Here is a 25,162-nt window from a genome sequence, read left to right as displayed (position 1 = left end):
ATATACAACTGTGTACGGCGGGGTTTGGGGAGATAAAAGCAGAAAAAAAAAAAAAGATTGGCAACAGTTGTTAGCCCGGTGCCAATCTTTGGTGGGGAAAAAAAAAGGGAAATTGGCAACAGTTGTTAGCCCAGGTGCCAATCTTTAAAAAAAAAAAAGAGTGGTTGCTTCTGCCACCCCACTCTATGGGACATTGGCAGTTTAACAGGGACCTTCTGTGCCTTATCGCGCAGGCAGGACTGGGCAGGGAGGGTGTGCAGGACAGAGAGGAGACTTGTGGGACTTGAAGCACCATGCTCTGTGCTTTTTCCTCTGTGGAAACCTCGTCCCTCGCCCTGTCTTTGTCTGACCTTTTCCAATGACTGTCTCCTAGAATCGATAAGAAAATGTCTGATGCTCAGGGCAGCTACAAACTGGATGAAGCTCAGGCTGTCTTGAGAGAAACAAAAGCCATCAAAAAGGCCATCACCTGTGGAGAAAAGGAGAAGCAAGATCTCATTAAGGTATGAGAGTTCCCAGTGACACGAGCCCCATCTGGATTTCTTGAGCTCCTTTCTGTGCCAGGACCCATGCGGGCTATTTCCACATGCTGCACGGGTCACCGAGTTCTCATCACTAGTTTTCTTGGGCTTTCAGTCTCATTTTATAGAGGAGGAAATGGAGGCTCAGAAGCGTTAAGTGACTTGCCTAAGGTCACACAGTGAGTATAAATAGTAGAGTTGGAAGGAACAGGAGCCATCTGCTCTGGTGCAGAGGCCCTGTCCTTACCACTACCTCTAGCCACCTGGCTGACTTTTCAAAGAACTAAATGGAGGGAGGTGGTTTCGACATGGCCAACCTTGACATCGAAGCTTAGTATATTTATAAGCATTAGCATTTCACTGCGTGTTCTGACTCTGTGCTGGGAACCGAGCAAATGATAACAGATACGATTTAATGTGCCAGGCGGTTGTGCCAAGTGCTTTACATGCACCATGCCTCCCTTATCCCCTACATCAGCCCTAGTTTATCCCCATTATACAGAGAAAGACTACAACTCAGAGAGTAAGTGGTAGAGCCAGGATTCAAACCCATGAATGCCCGACTCAGAGGCCCATTCTCTTAACCCCTGTACGTCCCACCTCTCCTCACAACTACCCTGACCTCCAAGATATTGTCTCGTTGTTCCCATTGGCAGATTAGGATCTGAGGCTCAGAGATGCTGTAAATGACTTGGTGAAGGAAGCTTTACGTTCTGTGACAAACAGTCATTTCGAAGCTCCTTTGCAGGACAGCAGCCCAGTGAAAACATTCAGACGAGGCACTAGTAGACAGTGAGGCATGTTCCTGACTTGATTGGCTATTAACAGGGCCAGGACTCAAGTCGGATAGACCAGAACCAAATCCTGGCTCTGTCAGTTGCCAGCTTCTCATGTAACAGGTCTCTCCCCCCTGGATAAAATGGAGATAATTGTAGGTCATTCCTCATAGGATGGTTGTCAGGATTAAATAAGATCATGGTAAAGCTGACAGTTATTGAGTACTGGCTGTACTCAAACTTTACCCTGCTCATCTCATTTAATCAACATGATAGACCGTGAGATAGGACCTACAATTATTCGCATTTTGCAGGAGAGGAAATGAGGCACAGAGAGGTTAATGAACTAGCTTCGATCACACATCTAGGAAGTAGCAGAGCAGGGGCTCCAGCTCAGGCAGTGTGGCTCCAGAGCCGGAGTTCACACTGATCTCTCTCATGCAGAGGGCCCAGCTCAGTGCCTGGCACCAGGTAAGTACCTACTCACTGCTAGCTCTTTACAAGAGAAGTAGGATGTCTGGGGTGAGCAGGGGTTCCCCCTAAACTACAGAAGGTGGAGGGAAAGGCACGTGGAGTGTGACAGATCCAGAGCTCCCTCCCAGGAAGGTGTGTCACTAACCCTGCCCTCCCCCCTTCAGAGCCTTGCCATGCTGAAGGATGGCTTCCGCACCGACAGGGGGTCCCACTCTGACCTGTGGTCTAGCAGCAGCTCCTTGGAGAGTTCGAGTTTCCCGCTGTCGAAACAGTACCTGGACGTGAGCTCCCAGACGGACATCTCGGGAGGTGTGAGTAGGCAGGGTGTGCTCCTGGGCTGCTGTCATGGGCGGCCACCTTCTCCTTACTCATCTGAGGAGCTGGCCGCTGGCTCTCTCTGGGGCTGGCTGCTGACTCAGCCTTCTGGAGCTCCGTTCTCTAGCACATCTCCTGGCCCCAGGACGACAGGAGATGATGGTGTGGAAGAAAAGCCAACAGGGACTCCATGTTCTGCCTGTTGCCTGGCCACGTGCTGGCATCTCTAGATGTGGTGCAGAAAGCATTTTTTTTTTAATTAATTTTTTTTTTTAAAGATTTTATTTTTTCCTTTTTCTCCCCAAAGCCCCCCGGTACATAGTTGTATATTCTTCGTTGTGGGTCCTTCTAGTTGTGGCATGTGGGACGCCGCCTCAGCATGGTCTGATGAGCAGTGCCATGTCCGTGCCCAGGATTCGAACCAACGAAACACTGGGCCGCCTGCAGCGGAGCGCGCGAACTTAACCGCTCGGCCATGGGGCCAGCCCCTGCAGAAAGCATTTTTGAAGGACCTAGTATCTTTCTCAGGTTTCTTTCATACTATTTTATAGTCCATTCTGTTTTCCTTTCACCAGCTGGAAAGCAGAAGATAGTTTCCCTCTGTTCATCCCAAAACAATGCATGCAACTTTCAGCCAGCTGCTTGACTCCAGTTCAAAAGCTCAGCAATGAGCGGTGCGGGTGCTGTCCAGACGTGGCTCGTGAAAGCGTCAGAGCAGGATTGACCACAGCACTCTAACTTTTGGAGAGCTTTTGTTCTCCTAGAGCAGGTGACATTGAACAAACCTGCCACAGCCGCTCTGGCTAAATGCTATTCCTGTCGGATTTCTGTAGCTGTGTTCCCACTTGTGAAGAGAAGCTATATCCACAGCTGATTGGCTGAGCCCTGTAGCTTCTGGCCTCTCTTGACAGACTGCCACGGCAAACGGGGCTGCCCTCTCCTTCCCCACACCACCCGTGTGTCCAGCTACAAGCCACCTGTGGGCCGAAGTGTTTGTGAAGGAACTGTGTGCTTCCAAGTTCTAGGGCCTTCTCCTTGCTCACTCAGTGTTTCACTCCTGACTGCAGCCTCCCTAAATTTTTGGTTGACCCCCTCCCAAGCACCCACAGAATGGCCTTCTGGTGTATTGGCTGTCCCTGTTTCTTCTTGACCAACCCTCCTCCATGTTTCTGTGGCTTGAATGGGCTCTAAGTTATTTGAGGCTGTGAGATGATTTTCTGGGCCCTTGGCTTCTCTTCTAGAAGTGATAGATGTCCAGGTTTGGGGCTCTTCCCATGGCCTGAAGGAAGGAAAGTGTTTTGCCTAACTAGTTTCCTGACAATCCACACAGCCAGCTCAGTAATTGGGGGCTATGATTAGCTACATCCCACGCAAGCTGTCAGGTCTCTCGTGAGCTCTTAAAACCCTACCCAGGGCCAGCCACAATAGCTGTGTAATTCCCGACTTTGCTCTTTCTCCCAGTGCGGCACTAGCAGCAACAATCAGTTGGCAGAGAAGGTCAGATTGCGCCTTCGATACGAAGAAGCTAAGAGAAGGTAATTAGAAGCTGGGGGTTGGGGCTGGGATGGTGCTAACAATAATAATTACTATTGTAGAGTGTCTGTGCCTGGCTTTTTATACACCTCATCATTTTTAATCTTCACAAAGATTAGGAAGATAAGGATTATAATCTTCTTATTTTAATCTTCTCTGAAACTTAGAGAGGAAATAACTGGCCCAGGGACACAGAGCAAGATAAAGAGTAGAATGAGGCTTTGAACCCAGATCTGTTTAACCTCAAAGCCTAGTTAAAGTTATCTTTCCACTTGCCGGCCTCAGTTTCTATAATCAAGCTTTTCCACTGATCCTCTAAGTAGTTTGATTTGAAGGAGCACAACTGGGGTTTTAGCAACAGGATGAAAAACTATGAATATTACCCATTTCAGTGTCTCCTCCCAATTGGGAGCAAGCTGTGCTTTTCAGCAGTATAGACCCCAGTGACTTTAGATGTTCTGTGGCTTCACTGAATCCTAAGCAAGTTGGGTTCCACTGCCACAAATAAAAATAATAATCAAAGCTGACATTCTTATAGCATCTGTTACTGGCCAGACATTGTACTAAAACATTTGTATGGGCATCTCATCTCCCGTTTAATTTTAACCACAACCTGTAACATAGCTTATATCATATTATCTACATGGAAGAGAAGAGAAGGGTAAGATCTAAAATGTTTCATGGCTTTCTGAGGTGGTAGAGTTAGAATTTGAACCCTGGATGATCTGGCTCCTAGTCTATGATCTTTCTATACGCTGAACCAGCCTTACAAAGAAAGAACTTACAGGGTATGATGGTGAATGAAGCCAGGCGTATTACATGCATTCCTCCTTAGGCTACATGGCCTGGCCCGTGGACATTCTAAGTCAGGCCAGGTAGACTGCAGCACTGCCCAGCTCTGCCCCTCTGCCAGCTCTGTGTAAGGAGCAGAACCCTTTGCAGCAATGAAAGAAATCCTATAGAAACTAGAAGAAGAAAAAAAGGGAATTCGTTGGCTTATTGAACTCGAAAGTCCTGGAGTATCTAGCTTTAGGTACAGCTGGATCCAGGGATTCAAATGATGCTTCATAGACTCACTCTCTCTCCTTTTCTCCACACTGTTTGTCTTTGTGTGGACAGACTTTCCTGTCAAAGTGGAAAAATGACGCCCAGCAGTTCTAGGCTTACATCCTACCGAGTTAGCAGCCCCAGCAGAAAGAAGACCTACCTTTCCCAACAGTTTTACCAAGTTTTGGGTTTGAGACTCACTGGCTTTTCTGTGAATCAATCATTGTTGCAGGGTGGAAGGAATTAGAATTCTCAGAAGATCCAGGCATGTGTCATGTGCCCAACTCTGAGAAAGGGGATTGAGGTCGGCTTTGTGGGAACCAAGTGACTTGAAAGTATGGGGGGAGTGATTTCCCAAAGAAAACTTGGAATATCGTTAACAAAAGGAGAAATTGGATACCCATCAGGTGAAGTAAAAACACGTCCTGTGCACCATTTCAGCTCCCCCTAGAGGTCCAGTGAAACAGCAGGACTTCTGCATTTGGATAGCCGCTTCTTGTCCCCTTTGAAGGGGACTACTCTGAACCTTGGTTCTAGTCCAGCCTGTAGTAATGCCTATCTTACATGATCAGTTCTGGAGAGACTAAAGGATGGAAATCTTCCATCTTGGGTTGAGCCATTAAACTTCTGATCACAGAGCTTCCTCACTCATTTGCCTTTATCCAGGTTCGTGCCTCCCCCTTCACCCAAAGGTAGTTTAGCAGCCTGCTGAAAAGGAAAGCAGAGGCTGCAGGACTTGAAGGAAGGAGGGCAGGTGGCTATAGCGCAGGGTCTGGTCATTGGATGCCAAGTTTTGTCACATGTGCATTTCTGGGAGTGAGTAGTAGTTTTCATCAGATTCTCCAAAGGATGTATGGCCCAAAGTTTAAGAAGCACTGCATAGGGAAAGCACATCCAAGAAAGGATCAGTCACCCCTTCAATGTCACACGTGCAGTGGAGCCCCTGCCAGACCTGGCCATACCACCCTATCCTCAGAGCAGCTGGAAAACAGCAGCCGTGAAGTTATCGCAAAGCCAGTCTTGATGGATTGCTGCAATGTGAATTTGGAATTTAAATTAATTAGCTCTGAGAATCCCTGCTGAGACATCTGGCTAGGGGATGAGCAAACCTAGATGTGTTTCTCCGTATGGAATTTTCACTACACAGCACGGAGATCTTGTCTCCAGTAGCGTTTTACTCAAATAAGAGTTTGGCCACATTGTTTGCAGATAAGATTGAGCTGAGAGTCCAGAGGCCTGGCTCTCAATAAGTACTGGCCGTGTTTATGACTTTCAATCTTAGGTGAGCCATATCCTCTCTGGATACCTGTCCAGCAGGGTTCACCACCAGGTCTTATCCACCTGTTAGGGATGGGGTGCAGCTGGGGTGTGATGGCTGAAAGACTGTGCAGAGGCTAAATCCTAAAGGATCACCTCATGACTGCTTTTAGATATTTATAGTAATAATCTTGATTATACAGTGAGTCTTATTTTGGCCCAAAGATAATCATACCTAATATCTATACAGCACTTTGCAATGTATGAAGAACTCTTAAGGATATGTTTTCATTTGGTCCTCATAACCCACCTTGCAGATGCCATATTGTCCTGACCTTACAGATGAGGATACTGAGTCAAAGAAGTTAAGGATAGGGCTCCCAGCTCCTTCCTTTAACATTAGCAAGTGCCTGCAGTGTACCAGACATTGTGCTAGAAAATCATGATACCCAAATGATTTCTTAAGAAATGGTGCCTTCTATCGAGAAGACCAGAACCAAGACTCCGGCTCAAGACCTCTGACTCCAAATCACACGATGCCTCCACCACTCCCTGGACCGGGAACACATGCTTAACACTTGTAGTATTTGCTGTTGTTGTAATGGGTCCGCAACTGCCATTGGTTGAGCATCTCTTATGTGCCAGCTACTCTGAATATATTATTGCTCATTTTCACAACAATTCTGAAGGATGGAGGATTGCTTTCTTATCCACAAGCTCTGCGAGTTTGCCCAATGTTATATAATAACTAATAGCTAATAAGTGGTCAAACCAGGTAATGACAACTATGGCAGCAAAAACATTTATTGCATGTTTACTCTGTACCAGATACTGTGCTTTGAGAGTTTATGGATTATGTCATAAAACCTTCAACCACAACCCCATGAGGAAGGAGCTGTTATTATTCTGCTCAGAGACATGGAGCGACTTGCCCAAGGTCGCACAGCCAGTGGTGAGAGGCTATTGCCTGGTGATAAATCCACCTCTCTTCCAAGCCATCAGGCTTAGTATCCCTCAGGGCAAGTATGTTGCCTTGTTATGCCTCCACCCCATCCATCCCTACAGATCCTATTCCTTGTGGACACCTGGTAGGCACCACATGTGTTTGTTCGATAAATTTATGTTCCTTGAGATGACATGCTGATCAAAACGAAGGTTGCTCTGAGGATGTCATGGCTCCTTGTGACTCATGACCTTCGAAGTGCAGTCTGTTAGCCTGCTTCTTCAATGACAGTGGACACCCCAGTCATGCTCACCTTCTCGGCCTGCAGGATCGCCAACCTGAAGATCCAGCTGGCCAAGCTTGACAGTGAGGCCTGGCCTGGAGTGCTAGACTCGGAGAGGGACCGGCTGATCCTCATCAATGAGAAGGAGGAGCTGTTGAAGGAGATGCGCTTCATCAGCCCCCGAAAGTGGACCCAGGGGGAAGTGGAGCAGTTGGAGATGGCCCGGAAGCGGCTGGAGAAGGACCTGCAGGCAGCCCGGGACACCCAGAGCAAGGCACTTACAGAGAGGTAGGGCTGGGCTGGGGACCCTTCCCTCACTGCCGGTCTATCCTCCAGCCCCCAGCAGGAGAAGGGGCAAGGGGGACGACCTGGGATACCTGGGCTCTACCCTGAGACACTGCCCCCCAACCCACCCCCCCCTCCGCCTAGGTTTAGAGATCTGGGAACTTTCCAAAGTAACAAATCAGGGGACATGATTCACCATCCAACTCACTACTTTACCCTGGGAATTGCATTGCCAAAAAGTCTGCTGAGGTGCAGGTTTTCAGACATTATCTTCTGACTAAGGTGAGGCACCTAACTCGCTGTAATTTAGAGCAGTTTTCCAACTTTGTGACAGTGACTCCCATTATACAGAAGTTTCACAAAATAGTGTGCACTCTTTCTAAGTGTGATGGCCCTCTGATATTTTTTCTCTTATATTGCATTTCTTTTCATGCTGGTCGTGACCCACTAAATTGATTTTGCCACATGCTAAGGAGTTGCAATTTGCAGTTTGAAAAAACTGGTTTAGATGAAGGTTGCAAACTGAGATGGGCATATGGGCCGAGCAGGTGGTATAAATGCTAGAGGCCTACCTGGTGATGGACCGTGGCAAACTGGAGTGCACGGATACCACTTGTCTAAAGTGGGTGCCGTCTCCTGCCTCCATCCAGCAAGTGAGAGTGCAGGCCCCAGGCTGCCAGAGGTCCTCATATTTCAAGAAAAGAGTTGTTTGAATTTTTAAATATTAGCAACTAACTCAGAAAGTTTTTGTAATACTGTGAGGACTAAATCAGCTTCATCTGTGGGTTGATTTAACCTGAAAGTTGCTGGTTTACATTTTCTGGTTTAGACCTTATAGCAGACTGTTTCCTTCGGTGTCCCACCAACCTCCACACCCACATTGCACAGAGCAACCTCGTGTTCAAAGTGGGTCCTGCAGTCCCCGTTCACTCATTCTTTCATTCCATCCATCAGCCCATCATTTATTCATTCGTTCAAGAAACATTTTGTTGCACATATCCTCTGTGCAAGGCAATTTGGAGGATTCAGAAATTAATCAGTCATGATCCTTGCCTTGATGCCCTTAAAATCTAGTCTAGGGGCTGGCTCGGTGGCACACTGGTTAAGTTGGCATGCTCCGCTTTGGCAGCTTGGGGTTCACTGGTTCGGATCCCGGCGAGGACCTGTACCCTGCTCATCAAGCCACACTGTGGTAGGCATCCCACATATAAAATAGAGGATGATGGGCACGGATGTTGGCTCAGGGCCAATCTTCCTCAGCAAAAAGAGGAGGAGTGGCAGCGAATATTAGGTCAGAGCTAATCTTCCTCAAAAAATAAATAAATAAAAATCTAGTCTAGTTATTTTCACTTTTTTTGGCCGAAAACTTTATTGAGCAAGTTCCCTACCCTTAAGGAGGTTAGAATTGAAGACAGTGACTTTCAAACGTGTGTATGTATGTGTTTGGGTTTTAGGGGCACAGATGAGCAAAGGAATTCCTCTTTCCAGTGAAATGAGAGGCAGAAGCCCCATTTGTAAAGCAGGGCAACTTTCCTGTGCCCCAGTGGAAGCAGGCCAGGAGTCCTTTATAGCAGGGAATGTATAGGTGCCTGGATGTGCTCTGTGTCACCCCATGATGGGTCCTAAGTTACCTTCAGGGAGCCTTCTGAGTTCTAAGGCACCCAGCTTGCAATCCCATCTTAGCAACTGAGTAAGCGCATTTACACATGGCAGGGTGCCAGATGGATCAAGGTGACCAGCCTCTGCCTGGCCTCTTGTAAGCACATCAGAGTCCATTAACTGGTTAACAGTGGGGAATCTCTCCCCACCCACCCATTTATCAGAATGGCTACCAGGGACCTGTTGCTTTCCTCCTCGTCATCTTCCCCTGAGAGGGATGGCTGGTTAGCACTGACCCACCACCAGGCAGGTGGGAAGAGGAGGAGAAGGAGGGGGCGTCAATAATTGTTGGTTGGTGGCCGTTCCAAATACCTGCTAGAAATCTCCTTTTAGCACCAAGACTCTCTGTCCTGCTTTCCCTGGGGCTGTGCACTTTGGGGACAAAGCCTGTGTATACATGCTCTTGTGCATTTAGTGTTAGTTGAAAGAATAAATGGGTAGCTGGCCTGTCAGGCCCCTGCATGCATCTCTTGGTCTATACCAGTCCTCTGGGTTCCTCACTTGTTCCCAGGCCCTACTGCTGCCACTGGGAAGGCTTTAGCTGGTCATCATGCTCACAGCCAGCAGCTGAAGAGGATAGATTCATGTTAGGTTAGAAGAGATACCTTTCCCACCACTGACCTTGAGCAAGTCATTGATCAGTATGGACTTCAGTTGCCTAATAGGGAAAAAACAGGATAATTACATTGAATACCTATGTAGTCTGAAGGCAGGCGGTTGGACCAGATTGTGAATTGAGGCTCTTCCCTGCTATAATAATTTTGGTGTCTTGAAGCTAGGATTGGATGTTCTGTTAGAGACCCCTACATTACATGCAAAAGGTACCATTATGTACCAGACCCTGTAACCTATATCATCTCATTGAAACCTCCCAGCAGCCCTGAGGTTACTCTCCATTTTCTAGATGAGGAAACTGAGGCACACTCCACATCACCGGGCGGCAGAGCTGGGATTAGACCCGAGGCCTGCTGGCTCTGAAGCCCATTCTTGCTTTAGGCTGCTGCCCACTTAGAAGGTCTTTGATTATTGCCTCAGCCCCATCTTTCAAAGCTCTGCTTGCTGGCCTGGAAGAGTGCGTCCACATGGCCAGTCCAGGGAAGGCAGAATCTCCCCTCTGCAGCAGCTGCTGAGCAGGTGGCTCAGGTCCCGAGGGAAAGGGTCCTCTGGGGGACATGCAGAGGGAAGCCAGGGGGCCTGTGGGCAGAGGAGGAGAGCGCCTCAAGAAGGACAGGGACAGTGCTGATGGCTGTGAGCCCCCTGCAGGAGAGAGAGGAGGAATCCGGCTCAACATCTTGGTGTCCACAGCTGTTTGCTTCCGGCCCCCTGTTTGTGTTCACCCCTCTGACTCTCTTGTCCTCTCTCTCGGTCTCTTTCTGTTTCTCCTTCTCCTCTCTCTTTCTTATCTCTCTTACAAAATGGGAGGTTATGCTTCTCACCTCCACACAACAGCCTCTCCATTCGAGGTGCCTTTGAGAAGGACAGGAATAGAGGCATCCACGAAAGGCAGACCGCAAGGCCTGCCAAATCCCAGTCACGAATCAGTCAGCATCACAGACATCCCGACACCCCTCGTCCTACCTCCTGCTTCCCCTTCCCTTCCCATGGGCCCGCCCCACCCCTTCCACGAGCTACTGTGCAGTCACGCAGGGTGGCTCTTAAAGCGTGGACTGCCTGGCTCCCCGCAGGGACCCATTCCCCAGGCCTGAGATGCAGCCCAGGCTCTTGCATTTTTAACCAACATCCCAGGTGCTGAGCTACAGCCTGTGGGGGTTCCAACCCCACCTTCTGGATCCTCCGCCTGCTTCCACGCTTGGTGTGTTCTTGGCCCTCCAGCATGTGCCAGGCCTCGCACACTAATGCCATGTGGCCTGCTAAGCCCAGCGCCTCTGGGAGGAGGCCTCGGCACCTGCATGTTGCCGCCGGCGTTTACACCTGTGTGCTCCGGAAGTCAAGGCCGCCCTATTCTCAGTCCCCTCAGCATCCTGTTGGGACTCCACTGGGGACCTGTACTTACTCCAGACCACACCTCTATGGTTTTCTCCCAGAGAAGAGGAAAATGAAGGTAGAAATGGTGAGCCCCAGCTGCTCCTTGACCCCAGACCTCACACCCTTCAGGCCTTTGCTCTTTTGGAGGGTCAAGAGATTCCACAGTCAGTCCTGTCATTCCGTTGAGAGTCAAAGATTTTGTTCATTACGGGCTCCATCTGCCGGCCCGTTGCCTGCTCCACAGGCTCCAGGCAGGACTCCGGAAGCACAGTGCCAGGGATTCAACTGGCCAAGAACCACGCTGAGGCCGCTCTGCCCGCTGCTCTGGTTGTCTTTTCTGTAATTTCACAAGTCCAGTTGCCCAGTAACAGGCCCGCCCATCCCTCACCGCTTTTCAGTGTCTGGAACCAGCTCTGGTCTTCACCGCAGGGCCTGTGGTGGAGGCCTGCGCATGTTGGCGGAAGGGTGGCATGCTTAGGTTATTCCACAGAAAGGAACTCTTTCTCTCAGGCACCAGGCTGGGTTGGCTGTGCTCTGGGAGCAACGGGTCAGTCAGTCCCCCTCCAACAGGGCAGCATAAGGGGATAAGAGGCTGACGGGGGCACCTCTGTCCACGGGAGATTTAACGTTCAGGTCTTTCAGCAGAACAAACTTTGCCTCCCCCAGCGGTCACTTATTGAGCCTCTCGGTGTGGTGGGCACCGCGCTGGGTGCCAGGAGATCGAGTCACAGCCTCTGCCGCAATCCGCAGTCAGTGCAGCAGCTCATAAACCTTAGTGTGCCTAAAAGTCACCTAGCATACTTAATGAACAGGTAGGTTCTGGGCCTTGTCCGCAGACTCTCTGATTCAGTAGATCAAAGTAGGACCCAGGAACGCGTGTGTAATAAGCACTCCTTCCTTTCTGACACGGGAGGTCTGTGGGCCACACACCGAGAACCACTAACCTAGTGGATACATGAGAGCCTCCCGAGTCATCAGTCTTGATGGGGCCCCTTCCCTGTCAGATCTGGGGACCTTGGAGTGGCCCACTCCAGGGGCCAGCAAACTCCCTGGAGCCCACCCAGCTGCCCTCCATGGGGGATTTCAGGAGAGTCTGGGGGCTGAGAGAACCCAGCTGTTTCTTTGGAATACAAGGGTTTTGCCTCCAGGGACGTAGTAACTGAATTGGGCTTTAGTGTCAGACGTACCTGGGGGCAGACCTTTGCTCCCAGGTCCCATGACACTCCGTCACACCTACCTAGGTCTTCTCCAGGCTCTGGTCCCAGTCTCTCCAGCTCCTTTGCTGGGAGTTGCCAGTCCATTCAGCCTTGGAATGCTGTATATACTCAGCTTCGTCCTGGGCCCTCCCTTGTTTTCCTTCCATATTTTACCCTAAGATGGTGCATTTGTTATGGCTGCCAAACCAAAGTAACAAAAACTGGGTGACTTAACAGAAATCTATTTCCTCACAGTCCTGGAAGCCCAAGATCAAGGGGTGGGCAGGTGGTTTCTTCTGAGTCCTCTCTCCTTGGCTTGTGGATGGCTGTCTTCTCCCTGTTCCTTCGCATGGTCTTCCCTCTGTGTGTGTCTGTGTCTTAATCTCCTTGTCTTATAAGGACACAGTCACATTGGATTAGGGCCCACCCATATGACCTCATTTTATCTTAATTACTTCTTTAAAGGCCCTATCTCCAAATGCAGTTTCATTCTGAGCTACTGAGGGTTGGGACTTCACCTTGAGTTTTGCGGGGGCACAATTCAGGCCATAACAGATGGCAGTCTCTTTCACAGTGATGCATGTGGTGGTGATCCCCCACCCTTACACAGCCACCTGCTCGGCGTTCATAGCCACGCACCCGGAAGGAATCTCTGCTTTTCCCCTGGGTTGCTCCGCATACCACCTTCTTGTCTCAACAGAAGCCGTCTCCAGATCCGTTCAGCTGCTCAAGGCAGTAACCTCCGGGTCTTCCTCATTTTCTCCCTTGGCCTCGCCCCTCATCTAGCCTGTACACTTTCCTCTGTCTCCTTCAGCATCACCCGAGTGATGCCATCTCAGTTACACCATCACAGCCCCCCGAACTCTTCTCCCTGCCTTCAGTCCACGGCCTCCTACCCATTTTCTTTTTCTTTTCTTTTTTTTTCTTTGGAGGAAGATTAGCCCTGAGCTTACTCCTGCCGATCCTCCTCTTTTGGCTGAGGAAGACTGGCCCTGAGCTAACATCCATGCCCATCTTCCTCTACTTTATACGTGGGATGCCTACCACAGCATGGCTTTTGCCAAGCGGTACCATGTCCACACCCAGGATCCGAACCAGCAAACCCCAGGCCACTGAGAAGCAGAATGTGGGAACTTAACCGCTGCGCCACCGGGTTGGCCCCTGCCCATGTTCCTCACAGCAGCCATGGTGGCCTTAAAATGACAGGGGTTTCTGTTGAAATTCCCTGTTTGGAATCTCCTTTCCCCTGCACTTTTCCTGGCCAACTCCTGTTCATCCTTCACGTCAACTTAAATTTCTCTACTAGTCAGGGGAAGCTGTGTGGCTTAACACAACAGAAGTTTATTTCTTGCCCACAAAGCATCTGGTGGGTATTCCTGGCTGATAGGCAGGCTTCTGTGTGGTTGGTCATTCAGGGACCCCAGGCTCTTCCCATCTTGTGGCACCTCCCCTTTTAGGCCATAAGTGTCCTCCAAGGGATGATGGAGAAGACATACCCACTTCTCTTAGCCACTTCAGCCTGATGACCATCACTTCTCTCACCTCCTTTTGGCCAGAACCTGGTCATGTGCCCCACCCAGCTGCAAGGGAGGCTGGGATGGGGGTCCAGCTGTGGGCCCCGGGAGCGGAGGAGGGCACAGATCCAGGTGAGCACCAGCAGGCTCAGCCACAGGTCATTTGCTTAAAGAGGTTCACCTGCCAGTCTAAATGGGGTCTCTTACATTCTTTTCTGCGATTCTGTACTTCTTCTTCATGGACCTTGTCCTGTGTGTTAATTAGATAGTAGATATTTGAGTAGTTTCTTAGTATCTGTCCTTCCCCACCCTCCGCAGTAGAATGTAAGCTCCATGAGAGCAGAAACAAGTTGTCTTTTGCTCACAGCTTTCTCCCCAGTGCCAACTACGGGGTCTGGTGTGAGGTGGGAACTCAGTAAATATTAGTGGATGGATGGATGGGAGGAAGGAAGGAAAGTAGGAAGGAAAGGGAGAAGGAAGGAGGGATGGTTGGGTGGAATCTTAATTCTGCCACTAATTCTCTAGCTTTAAGTAAATTATTTAACTCTAAGACCCTCAATTTCCTCATATGTGAAGTGGTAAAAACCATGCTTCCTGGGTAGGGCTGTTGTACACATGAATGAAGGCAGTGTCCTAAGTTTCCTAGCACAGCGCCTGGTATATCATGGGTAATGAATATAGCAATTATTATACGATTATATGTGGAGGCCATAGCTCCCCAAACATCGTAGTAAAATGCTTCCAGAAACTTCTTGTGTGTGCGTGTGTGTCTGTACATCTTCACGAGTACATGCCTGTGATTCCTCTTTCGGGAGACAGAGTCTGGATCCCTCGGGGCTCCCTCCTCATGCCTCCTCTCCCTTCAGGTTAAAGTTCAACAGTAAGAGGAACCAGCTGGTGAGAGAACTGGAGGAAGCCACCCGGCAGCTCGCAGCCCTGCACTCACAGCTGAAAAGGTGAGTGGGGTGGCGAGTGCCTTCCTTGGGCGGCCAGATGCAGGCACCCCGTGGGGGCCCGGCCCAGGCCCTGCCCTCCACATGTCCTCTGTGGCTTGAGTGTGCACACTTAGAAGCACAGCAGGTGGCTGGTTAGTTTAGCAGACTTAGGCTGGGCCCCACGTGGCCGGGGGCAGGGTCCTTCCCGTCTCCAGACCACAGCCTCCTCAGTCCTTCTGACAACACCAAGCAGAAGGTGCTCGTGTGTCTTATTCGGGTCTCTCATACCTGCCAACCCACTTCCACAAAACAGAGACAGTAGGCCTTAGGGCCTACTATATAATAGACTTATATTAAAGTATAAAAAGTGAGTTGATTTGAAGAAACATATGAAGTATTATTTTGGGCTGGATTCGAATAGGGAAAAATATCATGAAAATGGAATGCAGCCAATGGGGGTTTGGGAAACAGAGCTATAGAAGAAAATGTGAGCTTTTAAAGCAGCTGACTTAGGTTTGAATCCCAGCTCTGCCACCTTCTGATTGTGTGGCCTTCTCGGGGTGTCCTCTTTAGTGAAATGGGGGTGCTTGATCTTCCCTGGAGACTATCAGGAGGGTCCTATGAGACAATATATTTTCAGTGCCCAGGGTGCTTTTCAGAGCCAGGAAGGAAGTTCAGGTGCCCCACCATCTCTGAGTCCTCACCCTCCATTCTCTCCCTACCTCCAGCCTCTCGAGCAGCATGCAATCCCTGTCCTCGGGCAGCAGCCCTGGATCCCTCACATCCAGCCGGGGCTCCTTGGCTGCCTCCAGCCTGGACTCCTCCACCTCAGCCAGCTTCACTGACCTCTACTATGACCCCTTCGAGCAGCTGGACTCGGAGCTACAGAGCAAGGTGGAGTTCCTGCTCCTGGAGGGGGCCACGGGCTTCCGGCCCTCGGGCTGCATCACCACCATCCATGAGGACGAGGTGGCCAAGACCCAGAAGGCAGAAGGGGGCAGCCGCCTGCAGGCCCTGCGCTCCCTGTCTGGCACCCCAAAGTCCATGACTTCCCTGTCCCCCCGCTCCTCCCTCTCCTCCCCATCCCCGCCCTGCTCCCCTCTCATCGCTGACCCCCTCCTGGCTGGAGATGCCTTCCTGAGTGCCCTGGAGTTTGAAGACCCGGAGCTGAGTGCCACTCTTTGTGGACTGAGCCTTGGCAGCAGCACCCGGGAGAGGTGCCGGCTGGAGGAACCCGGAACCGAGGGCAAGCAGCCGGGCCAAGGTAGATAGCATCCCATCCGGGCGTGGGATGGAGGGAGGAGGGTGGGCTGTGCTCAGGCCTGAGTGCAGGCCCCATTGATAATTATGGTCAGTGTCTGCTGACTGCTTCCTGTGTGCCAGGGCTTTACGTGGTATATTGATATATTTATTCATTCAGTAGATATTTTATGTATTTACAGTGTTCCAGGTCCTGGGCTAAGAGTTTTCCCATGGGGGATTCATTCATTCAACAGATATTTATTATGTACCTACTGAAACTAAATGCCAGGTCCTGTGCTAATGGATGTACATGGATTCATTCATCCAACAGATATGCCATGTGCTAGGCATAGGATTAGTCACAAGGATACAGTGCTGGGGACAGACAGGATCCCTATTCTGATGAAGCGTGCCTGTAAATGAAGGCGCAGACATAACTGTACAACCAGAGCAATCAAAGCACTAGGAAAAAATAAGACAGGGCATGTGATGGAGCCTTTCAGGTTGGGGGGGGGGGGTTGCGGTTCAGACTAGGTTGTGAAGGAAAGTGACATTTGAATGGAGGCTTGAACAGTGAGAAGGAGCCAGCCTTGGGAAAAGCAAGAGCCAGAGGTAGGGGGTCCCCAACAAGGCCGGAGAGTCAGGCTGAGTCCGGGGCATGTGGGCCTAGGGGGCTGCAGGAAGGCGTTTGGATTTTTTCCTAATTGCATTGGGGACCCATCTGACTGTTTGAGGCCAGGGAATATGATCTGGCTCCCATTCCACATGGGGTCAGAAAGAACATTCTGGTGTGGTTTGGGCTTCAAGTTGGAATCTTCAAAATAGAAGATGATGCTGATGATGACAGCTAAGATTTATTAAGAGAAAAATTCTTTAGCAGCAACCACATACTAAATTATAATAGTTAATATTTATTGGGATACGTTATGTGGTGGGCAGTGTGCTTTATATGGTGAAACAGTTTACTTCTCCTATCCCCATTTTCACAGATGAGGAAACAGGGTTCAGAGAGGTGATGTCACTTGCCCTAGGTCCCCCAGCCATCAAGTGGGGAGGCAGGGATTGGAATCCAGGTTTTTCTGACCCCAGAACCCAACCCCTTTATCGTCTTCCAATCTCACTCCTCTTAGGATGTGAGGTAGCTCTGTGTGTTTATTCCTGACACACTCCTGGTGCTCGCCGGCCCCACCATGCCTACCTGGGGTGAAGGTCAGACCTGAGCAGGGTGACCCGTTATTTCACCTGGGGCTCCTGGGCTTTCCTGGCTATGATTTATTGAGTGCAGGTGTGCAAGATACGGGCACTGTTATGCATGGTTACTCATTTAAGCCTCAACAACTCTCTGCGGTGGGTACCATTTTTCATCTTACGACAGAACTGAGGCACAGCAAGGTTAAATGACTTGTCCAAGGTCAGTGTCACAGCTGTGAAGTGGTAGGGTCAGGAGTGGCGCCAGGACCGTCTGCCCAGAACCCACACCAAGACATGTGCCAACTCCATCTACAAAGGGCTCCTGCTCCTGACTCCCTGTGAGGCCAGCTAGAAGAAGCTGGACCCATCTCAGCCTTAAGCCTCCAGGAATGGGCAGGAGGGCCGTCACCTTGCCCAGAATTAGCCGTTCGTGTATAAGAGCCAGTGGGAGCAAGGGGGGAAGACGAGATTTTCCGGTTAATTAAAGACTCTGCTGGGTGAGTGCCAGCCATTTCCTTGGAAGAGGAGCCGAGAGATCCCTGGGGCTCCCTCATCAGGAAGGGTGTCTTGCTGAGTGCTCTCAAACAAAAATAAAAACAGGCTTCCTCCTACAGCAGGTGGCAAACTTCAGAAAATTGTTCCCTGGAGAGGAGGGGCTTCAGGTGGGACTTCTAACGAGGCTCCAGAAGCATTCCCGATGCTCCCTGTCTAAGGGCAGCGATAAGCTGAGTCAGGGATGCTGGGGAGTGATGCCCCTCCCCCCTCCCACAGCATCCTTGGGGTGTGTGGGCCCAAGACCGCACGTGTCTCAGGATGGTGTTTCCTTCCTGCCATCTCCAGAAGCCATCCCTGCGGTCAGCGCTGCTGGGCTGAGCCCAGACACTAAGCAGGTTATGCGATTAGTGCTGCTGTTCAGTCAGCAGACAGATTAATCTCCTTAAGTGGTTTAGTGGAGGGTGGAGATGCGTGGGTCTGAAGCAGGAGGTCTCCTCAGGCCGCAGCAGATGTGGGATGCAGGCTGGGGACGCTGCACCCAGATGGCTACTTGGCTTCTCCCAGGCACGCTGTCACCATGCCTCTCCCCAGCCTGCCCCACCCCAGTCTCTTCTCCAGGTTGCCCCCAGTGCCTGGCTTACAGGGGACGCTTAGAAGGGCTGACTGTGAGGTGAAGGACCTGAATCTGGCCTTCCCTGGTGCGCTGAGGTCAGGAACTGTCCTGTTCCTTGTGGTAGCTCTGAACCTGGCACACCATTTGTGCTCGTGACTTGGGGAAGAAAGGAACGTGCAGCCTGTGCCAGATGCCCGGTCTCAGCTCTGGGTCGGAGACTCCTGAGGGTCTCCACTGAGGGCAGGGAAGATAAGGAGCTGAGTTAGGAGTGGAATGGGATAGACAGAGGAGTGGGAGAGCCGGGCTTACATCCTTCACTTTTTCTTCCCCTTGCCCCTCCCGAGGGTCCAGGGGCTGTCATTTTGCTCCAGGTATGTAAGGATCCCTCTAGAAGGCCTCCCATAGTGATGGGAATGATAGTCGCAGTCAGAATAGTGGTACTGAATTTTCTAGAGCACTTCTGCCACACCAATCTCTGTGTTAAGGACTTCTCCGTAATGTCGTCTTGGGTCCTCCCAACAGCCCTGCAAGGTAGGGATTATTATCCCCATTTTGCAGATGATGATCTGAGGCATAGAGAGGTTAAGTCAGTGTCCCAGTATCATGAAGCAGTCAGTGGTGGAGCTGAGGTTTGAACCTAGGCAGTTTGGCTCCAGAGTCTGGGATGTTAAACAGAGAATCATATGCTACCCTTTCCTTGACCTCAGAGCAAGGCAGGACCTTGCTGTCAAGTTCAGGGATGGTTGGAATTTGGCGAGACTGTCGTGGCACAGAGGGTGGATCAAAAGTGTGCTGCATTGCAAAGACGGTATCCTGGTTCTGAACCACGCCTTGCCATCCTTCCTTTCTCCCCCTCTTTCTCCAGCTGTGAATTCGGCCCCAGGGTGCACCCTGAAAGTGGCCTGTGTCTCCGCTGCTGTGTCGGATGAATCCGTGGCCGGGGACAGTGGTGTGTATGAGGCTTCTGTGCAGAGGTGGGTCCCTGAGTCTTGGCTGTCTGGGAACTCTGAATATTCAGAGCCCCGGCCCCCTCAGGTGTGTGGGAGGGGCCCACAGGAGGGCATGCCCGAGTGCCCCCACCTTCCCCCTGCGGTCCTGTTTGGGGCGGTGGTGAAGACGCAGACAGTGTGGCTCCTTATGGGGCTGGAGGCACTTCAGATTCCATGATTGCCGTTAAGGGGCGTACAGCTAGGGGAGCCAATAGTGGAGAAAGAGCACCCATTCAAGAGAGGGACTCAGGGCACTCGTGGGAAGGAATGGTCAGGGAGGCTGAGCAGACCCAAACTTTCCTTGTTGAGGATCCATCCACACCCTCCCAGAGAGAACCCTGTTTCTGGAAAGTGACTTTGTTCCCAGGTCCCTGCGGGGAAGCCTGACCCTCTTTCTTTCCCATGTTGCCTTTCAGACTGGGTGCTTCAGAAGCTGCTGCTTTCGACAGTGATGAATCAGAAGCAGTGGGTGCAACCCGGGTTCAGATTGCCCTGAAGTAAGTGACAGGGAGGGCGAGGAAAGAGGGGAGTGGTCCGTGCAGGGTCTCTTCCTTGTCAGCAGCGTCTTGCCAGCATTTACCTTCACAGCTGCCGGGGGAAGAGGGCAGAGTTCGCGGGACTTGCTGACAACTGTAGGCTCCTAACTAAAGGAGACGGCTCTTTCCCTGCCTCTTAGCTCCCTATTCTTCAAAAGAGAAAATGAGGTTTGGAAGACCTTGTAACTTGCCCTGACTCACCGAGCTGGCTGGCAGCAGAGCCAGCCCGGGACCGAGACCTCCTGACTCTCCGTCTCTTTGCTCATTGCCGCTGTGGTTTTTGTCTTACCATTCCATCAAGTTTTCACCCCTCTGGACCAAAGCTAACTCCCAGGTACTGCAGCCCAGAGTCGTTGTTTCCTCTTGATGGGAGCTGGGCTCAATATTTTTTCAGTAGAAATTCATTGTTGACATTTAAATACCAGGAAATTTCACACAAACTTCTGGCTTCTCTTTAAAAACTTTCATACACACACAGTCCCCGGAGCAGCCAGCAGCCATGTCTGTGATATTGAGAGAGAGAGAGAGAGATGTGTTACTAACAGGTGCTCCATATGCCTCTTTTCATTTCAGGTACGACGAGAAGAATAAGCAATTTGCAATATTAATTATCCAGCTGAGTAATCTTTCTGCTCTCTTGCTGCAACAAGACCAGAAAGTGTGAGTATGGGGCTGGCAGGGTGTATATTATCCTCTCACCTCACCCTCTGCGGCCGTCCCTGGGGACACTCTCCTGCCCTGTCCACCTCAACAATGGGCCCTTAAACCCACTGGGGATTTAATGCATGTGACCATGACAGGAAGTGTCAGTACTATAAACGTGGGTACAGACGTGATTGCAAGCACACTAACTATAAAGAGAACCATCCTAGACAGCATCAATTCCTTCACAAATACGTCCTGAGCACCTTCCATGTGCCAGCACTAAGAACGGGGTGGTGAGCAGATCCCTGCCCTTGTGAACTTGAAGCCTCATGAAGAAGAAAGGCATAGCCCTTTTTATCTGCTCTAAGCCCAAGTGTTCCATGCAGAAAGAAACGGTCTGCCATTCCCAGGAGCCCATGCCTGTCACTGGGCTTCTGCTGGAAGGGTGAGATGGGTGTTACCTTACAGCTGATAACAGCAAATACCTGCACTGCCTGCCTGCCAGCTCTTCCCACTGCAGACCAGGCTTAGGTTTCACTGCGCTCATGTGCCTCTGTGTTTCTCCTTCTCTTTTAACTAGACCATAGGCCTTGAGGGCGGCAACAGGAGCTTGTACTCCTGTGGTCTGCACCCAGCCAGCATCTGGGGGTGTGACGTGTGGGAGCAAGGAAGCCAGGAAAGCAGGCAAAACAGAAGGACAACAAGATTGGACCCTGGGGTCGTTTTCAGTCTCTTGCCTTTAGAAACAGCGCCAGGATGAATAACTTCCTCTGTATCCCATTAGTGCTCGTATACCAATGCACGCTGCTTTCTGGGGTATCTGGGGGACAGTGCCTACAGGCGAGCTGTCTGGGTCAAAGGTAAATGCATCTGTGATTTTATTAGGATCATCACATTCCCCTCCACAGAGGCTGTAGCATTTTGCCTTCCTACCAGCAGTTGAATGAGGGAGGATTCCTCAGTGTTAACAAGCAGCCTCATGGGTCCTTCTGCACACAGAAGTTTGCACACATTGGCCTCAGGCTACACATGCCATGACGTTCTAAGAATTTGGAGGATTCTGGAGAAGGAAGAGCGATGTGTTGTCCTTAGGAGCCTTTTCTGCATCCCTCACAAATTCTCGTGTGACGACTTGAGAAATTACAAACTCTTGTCTACTGTTGTTTTCTTGCAGATTTGCAGCAGCTGCAAAAACCAGCAGCAGCCGCTTAGCCCAGCGCATCAGCCCCAGATCTGGGCTGACCCAGGCTCTCCTGCATTTCTGTCTCCCTCTAGGAACATTCGCGTGGCTATCCTTCCCTGCTCCGAAAGCACCACCTGCCTGTTCCGGACCCGGCCCCTGGACGCCTCAGACGCCCTCGTGTTCAACGAGGTGTTCTGGGTGTCCATGTCCTATCCAGCCCTTCACCAGAAGACCTTAAGAGTCGACGTCTGTACCACCGACAGGAGCCACCTGGAGGAGTGCCTGGTGAGGGCTGTGTCTGTCTGTTTGTCCAGCCTGTCCTACTGGGGATTGATCCACTCTGCACTTCAGGGAGAAGGAAGGCTTGGGGAAAACAGGTTGTAGTGTCAGTCAACTGCATCTTGGGTTCTAGGCAGGGCCTCTTCCTCTAGGTGAATAGAATTCTCAGACTTAGTGGTGGAGAGTGGGGAAGCTCCTTTCACAGGGGGAAGAGTAATAGACCTGAAAGTGCCTTTTAAACTGCCAGCACCTGGAAAATGCTAGCCACGTTCCACAGCTTTACCGTATGGTATTGGAGCTTGGACAAAAAGCACAGAATAGTAAGAACAAATAGACAAGGGCTCAAATCCCACCTTTACCACTTGCTGTATAGCTGGGTGACCTTGGGCACATTACTTAACCTCTTTGATCCTCAGTTGTCTCATCCATAAAATACAAATGATAATGCCTTCCTTGTGCCCACTAGAAGAGTCGTTATAAGGATTAAGTAAGACAGTTCATATAAAGCACTTACTTAAGTGTCTGACACACAGTAGCTTCCCATTGGATGAGGCCATTGAGTCCCCTCCCTGGAGCAGAGCTCCTCCAACTTCCTGCTCCTCCTCCTCTGCGCATTGGCGGGAATCAGGATTGGAAATGAAGTAGCCCAGGGTACGTTTGTGTCCCAAGAAAGCCACTCCCTTAGAGACAAGCAGATCCAAGTGCAGATGGATGTTGCTCAGCTTTCTCACCTATAAAATGGGGATTAATAGCTTAACTCAGGGGCTTGTGATGCACGAGTGAGTTAGAAGAAGCTAAGGGCTCTGTTAAGGTTGATGCCCTTGAGGTGTTAGAATATTTGAACGATAACTCGATTGTGGGTGCAAAGGAGCCCAGACACGGGCTTTATGCCTAGAAGGTAGCTCCACCCACTGTCATCTTTCCTAGGAACCTGCTATGTGCCTACCCTGCTGCTGGGTGCTGGGGATACACTGGGGAACCAAAGAGATTAGGAGCCAACTTTGATGGCTAACAGATAAACAGAAGGATAGATGACGCATCATGATAAGGGCCGTGTTGGAAATGGATAGGTTGAGGTCATAGGAAAACGTGGGCATGTGCAAAGGGGAGGAAGGAGCTTTGTATGCCTCTCTGAGCCTTCTCCCTGCCGCCTGTCTAGGAGCTGGGAGAGGGGCAATGGCAGTCCTACCTCCTGGGCGGGCTAGTCTCCTTTCTCCTGGTGTGACCTACAGACCTCTGCCCAGAATGGTAAACCTCCTTGCTCTCCATGCTTGACTCAGATCTGCTCGTGCTATAAAACCCTTCTCTGCTGTGGAATTGTGGGGCCACATCCCTTGGGCCTGAGGCTGTCACCAGCCTTCCCTGCGTGTTGCGTAAGACTCTTCAATTCTTGGGCCCAATTTCCTTATGTGTAAAATCCAGCTCACACAGCCCACCTCTGAAGGTTAAGTGAGATGCTAAAGCAGAGCTTCTTGAACCTTTGCACGCATACAAGTTACCCAGGGCCTTGGTTAAAGTGTAGGTTCTCATTCAGTAGGCCTGGGGTGGAGCCCAAGAATCTGCATTTCTGACAAGCTCCCAGGTGATGCTGATGCTGCTGGGCCCCATAACAAGGATGTAAAGCAACAAAGTGTCTGTGCTGGATACCAGTTCCCATGCCTTTCCTCCTCAGCTGGGGCACACTAAAGCATCATTGCCATGGATGTTGTTGTTATCATTACTGACAATAATGCAATAGCTAGTGACGAATGGATGCAATTTGTGTGTTGGGCACTGAGCTAAGCTCCTTACATGTCTTATCTCTACTGATCCTCTATAGTCTTATAAAATAGGTACTGTTGTCCCTGTGAGGAAACCAAGGCACAAAGAAGGAAAGAACTTCCCAAGGTCATACAGTCAGATAGTTGGCAGGTGCGGTGTTGGAATGCAGGCAGGTCCACCCTGAAGCCCACTCATGTCAGACCTTGGTGTAGCCTCAGTGCCAGCACAGTGCTCCTGGAGCCCACAGGTGGGAATGGTGACTGAGGGTCTAGGGGGGTGGATGCTGAACAACAGAGCAGAAAGCTTTTCCAACCCCAGGCTCCTCTGGTGAAGCGTTGCCTTGGCCCTGGGCATTCCTAAACCAGAAGAGACTCAGTCCTGTTTTCTTCTCCTAATTGGGTGCCTTTTATTCCTCCTTTCTAATTGAAGTCTGGCCATTGCTGGTTGCCATGGCAGCAGCCAAAGCGCTCATCCCATCATAGCTTGTCTCCATCTGTGGCCAATGGGAAAGCTGCTTTCTCGTATCCTTTGCGGACGTGGAGTGTCTTGCTGTCGAGTTTTGGTGGCTGGAGGGGGCGAGGCAGTGAGACACAAGGAGAAAGGGCTGTCTGATCCCACTCGGAGTCTCCCTGCACTGCTGGGTTGTGGAATCCCTGGCCTGTTTTGAGCCATTTAATCAACCGGGCAACAAGAACAGTACCCGTCCTGAGCAGTGTCTGTGTGTCTAGTACTGGGCTAAGAACTTTGCCGACAGTCTCTCATTTAATCCTCACAACAGAAGCAGTGTTAGGATTATCTCTATTTGACAGATAGGAGATCAAGGCCCAAAAAGGCTAAGTAACCTGCCCGGATCATCCAGCAAGTAGGTGGAGAAGCCTGGATTTAAACACAGATTCCTGCTTCCTTACGCATAGCCATTGTACTATTGTGCCTCTCGGGGGGTTCCTGTTCCTGTGAGTGTCTCTCGTGTCCCATGGCCTGCCTTCTGCAATATCACAGGCAACAGTTCTACCAGATTCTTTTGCATGGCATAACAGGAGTCACAGGCTTTCTGGCTGGGCCCTGGTTGCCCAGTCCCCAAGTGCTAAGCTCAGTGCCACTCAGTGCAGGTTCTGTTAAGGCAGCCCACTTCCCGGGTCTCACTCATGTCCTGAAGTTACCATTGCAACAGCTCCCCCACCCTTTTCTCACTTTGCCGTCCCCACTTGGCAAAACCCCAGCCCTGTCAAAGTGCAATCTCTACCTCCTTTCCACCCGTGCAGCTGGAGAGACATGCTGCATGGTCTCCCTTTAAAATCGTGGTCACTAACCTCCCAGGAGCCCTGTTGCTGCCCAGCATTAATACTGCCTCTCCCTGGACCATTTGTTCTCCCAATTGTCTCAACGGCTAAGTCTTGCCTTCTCCCCTCTCCTCAAACCTCCAGTGGCTCTTCTCCTTACCTTCTCCCTCCGCTGAGGCCCTTGCTTTGTGCTCCATGAGAGAATTGAGGCAACCAGAAGAGCG

General features: G+C 50.6%; 1 protein-coding gene across 6 annotated transcripts in view; it reads left to right on the top strand.

Annotated features, from left to right (window-relative positions):
* The window catches only part of WWC1 (WW and C2 domain containing 1), a 157,641-nt gene that overhangs the window by 99,360 nt on the left and 33,119 nt on the right, over positions 1–25,162 (top strand). For all 6 annotated transcript variants that reach the window (XM_046666671.1, XM_046666672.1, XM_046666675.1 and 3 more), the window contains 10 exons: positions 374–503; positions 1,936–2,082; positions 3,548–3,621; positions 7,195–7,437; positions 14,656–14,745; positions 15,453–15,988; positions 19,131–19,239; positions 19,671–19,751; positions 20,364–20,450; positions 21,711–21,903. In XM_046666671.1, the coding sequence (XP_046522627.1) occupies positions 374–503; positions 1,936–2,082; positions 3,548–3,621; positions 7,195–7,437; positions 14,656–14,745; positions 15,453–15,988; positions 19,131–19,239; positions 19,671–19,751; positions 20,364–20,450; positions 21,711–21,903 (1,690 nt within the window). The remainder of the gene's footprint in view (positions 1–373; positions 504–1,935; positions 2,083–3,547; positions 3,622–7,194; positions 7,438–14,655; positions 14,746–15,452; positions 15,989–19,130; positions 19,240–19,670; positions 19,752–20,363; positions 20,451–21,710; positions 21,904–25,162) is intronic.

Source organism: Equus quagga, chromosome 7, assembly GCF_021613505.1.
Source record: "Equus quagga isolate Etosha38 chromosome 7, UCLA_HA_Equagga_1.0, whole genome shotgun sequence".
Taxonomy (NCBI): domain Eukaryota; kingdom Metazoa; phylum Chordata; class Mammalia; order Perissodactyla; family Equidae; genus Equus; species Equus quagga.
This window is presented reverse-complemented; position numbering and strand designations above follow the sequence as displayed.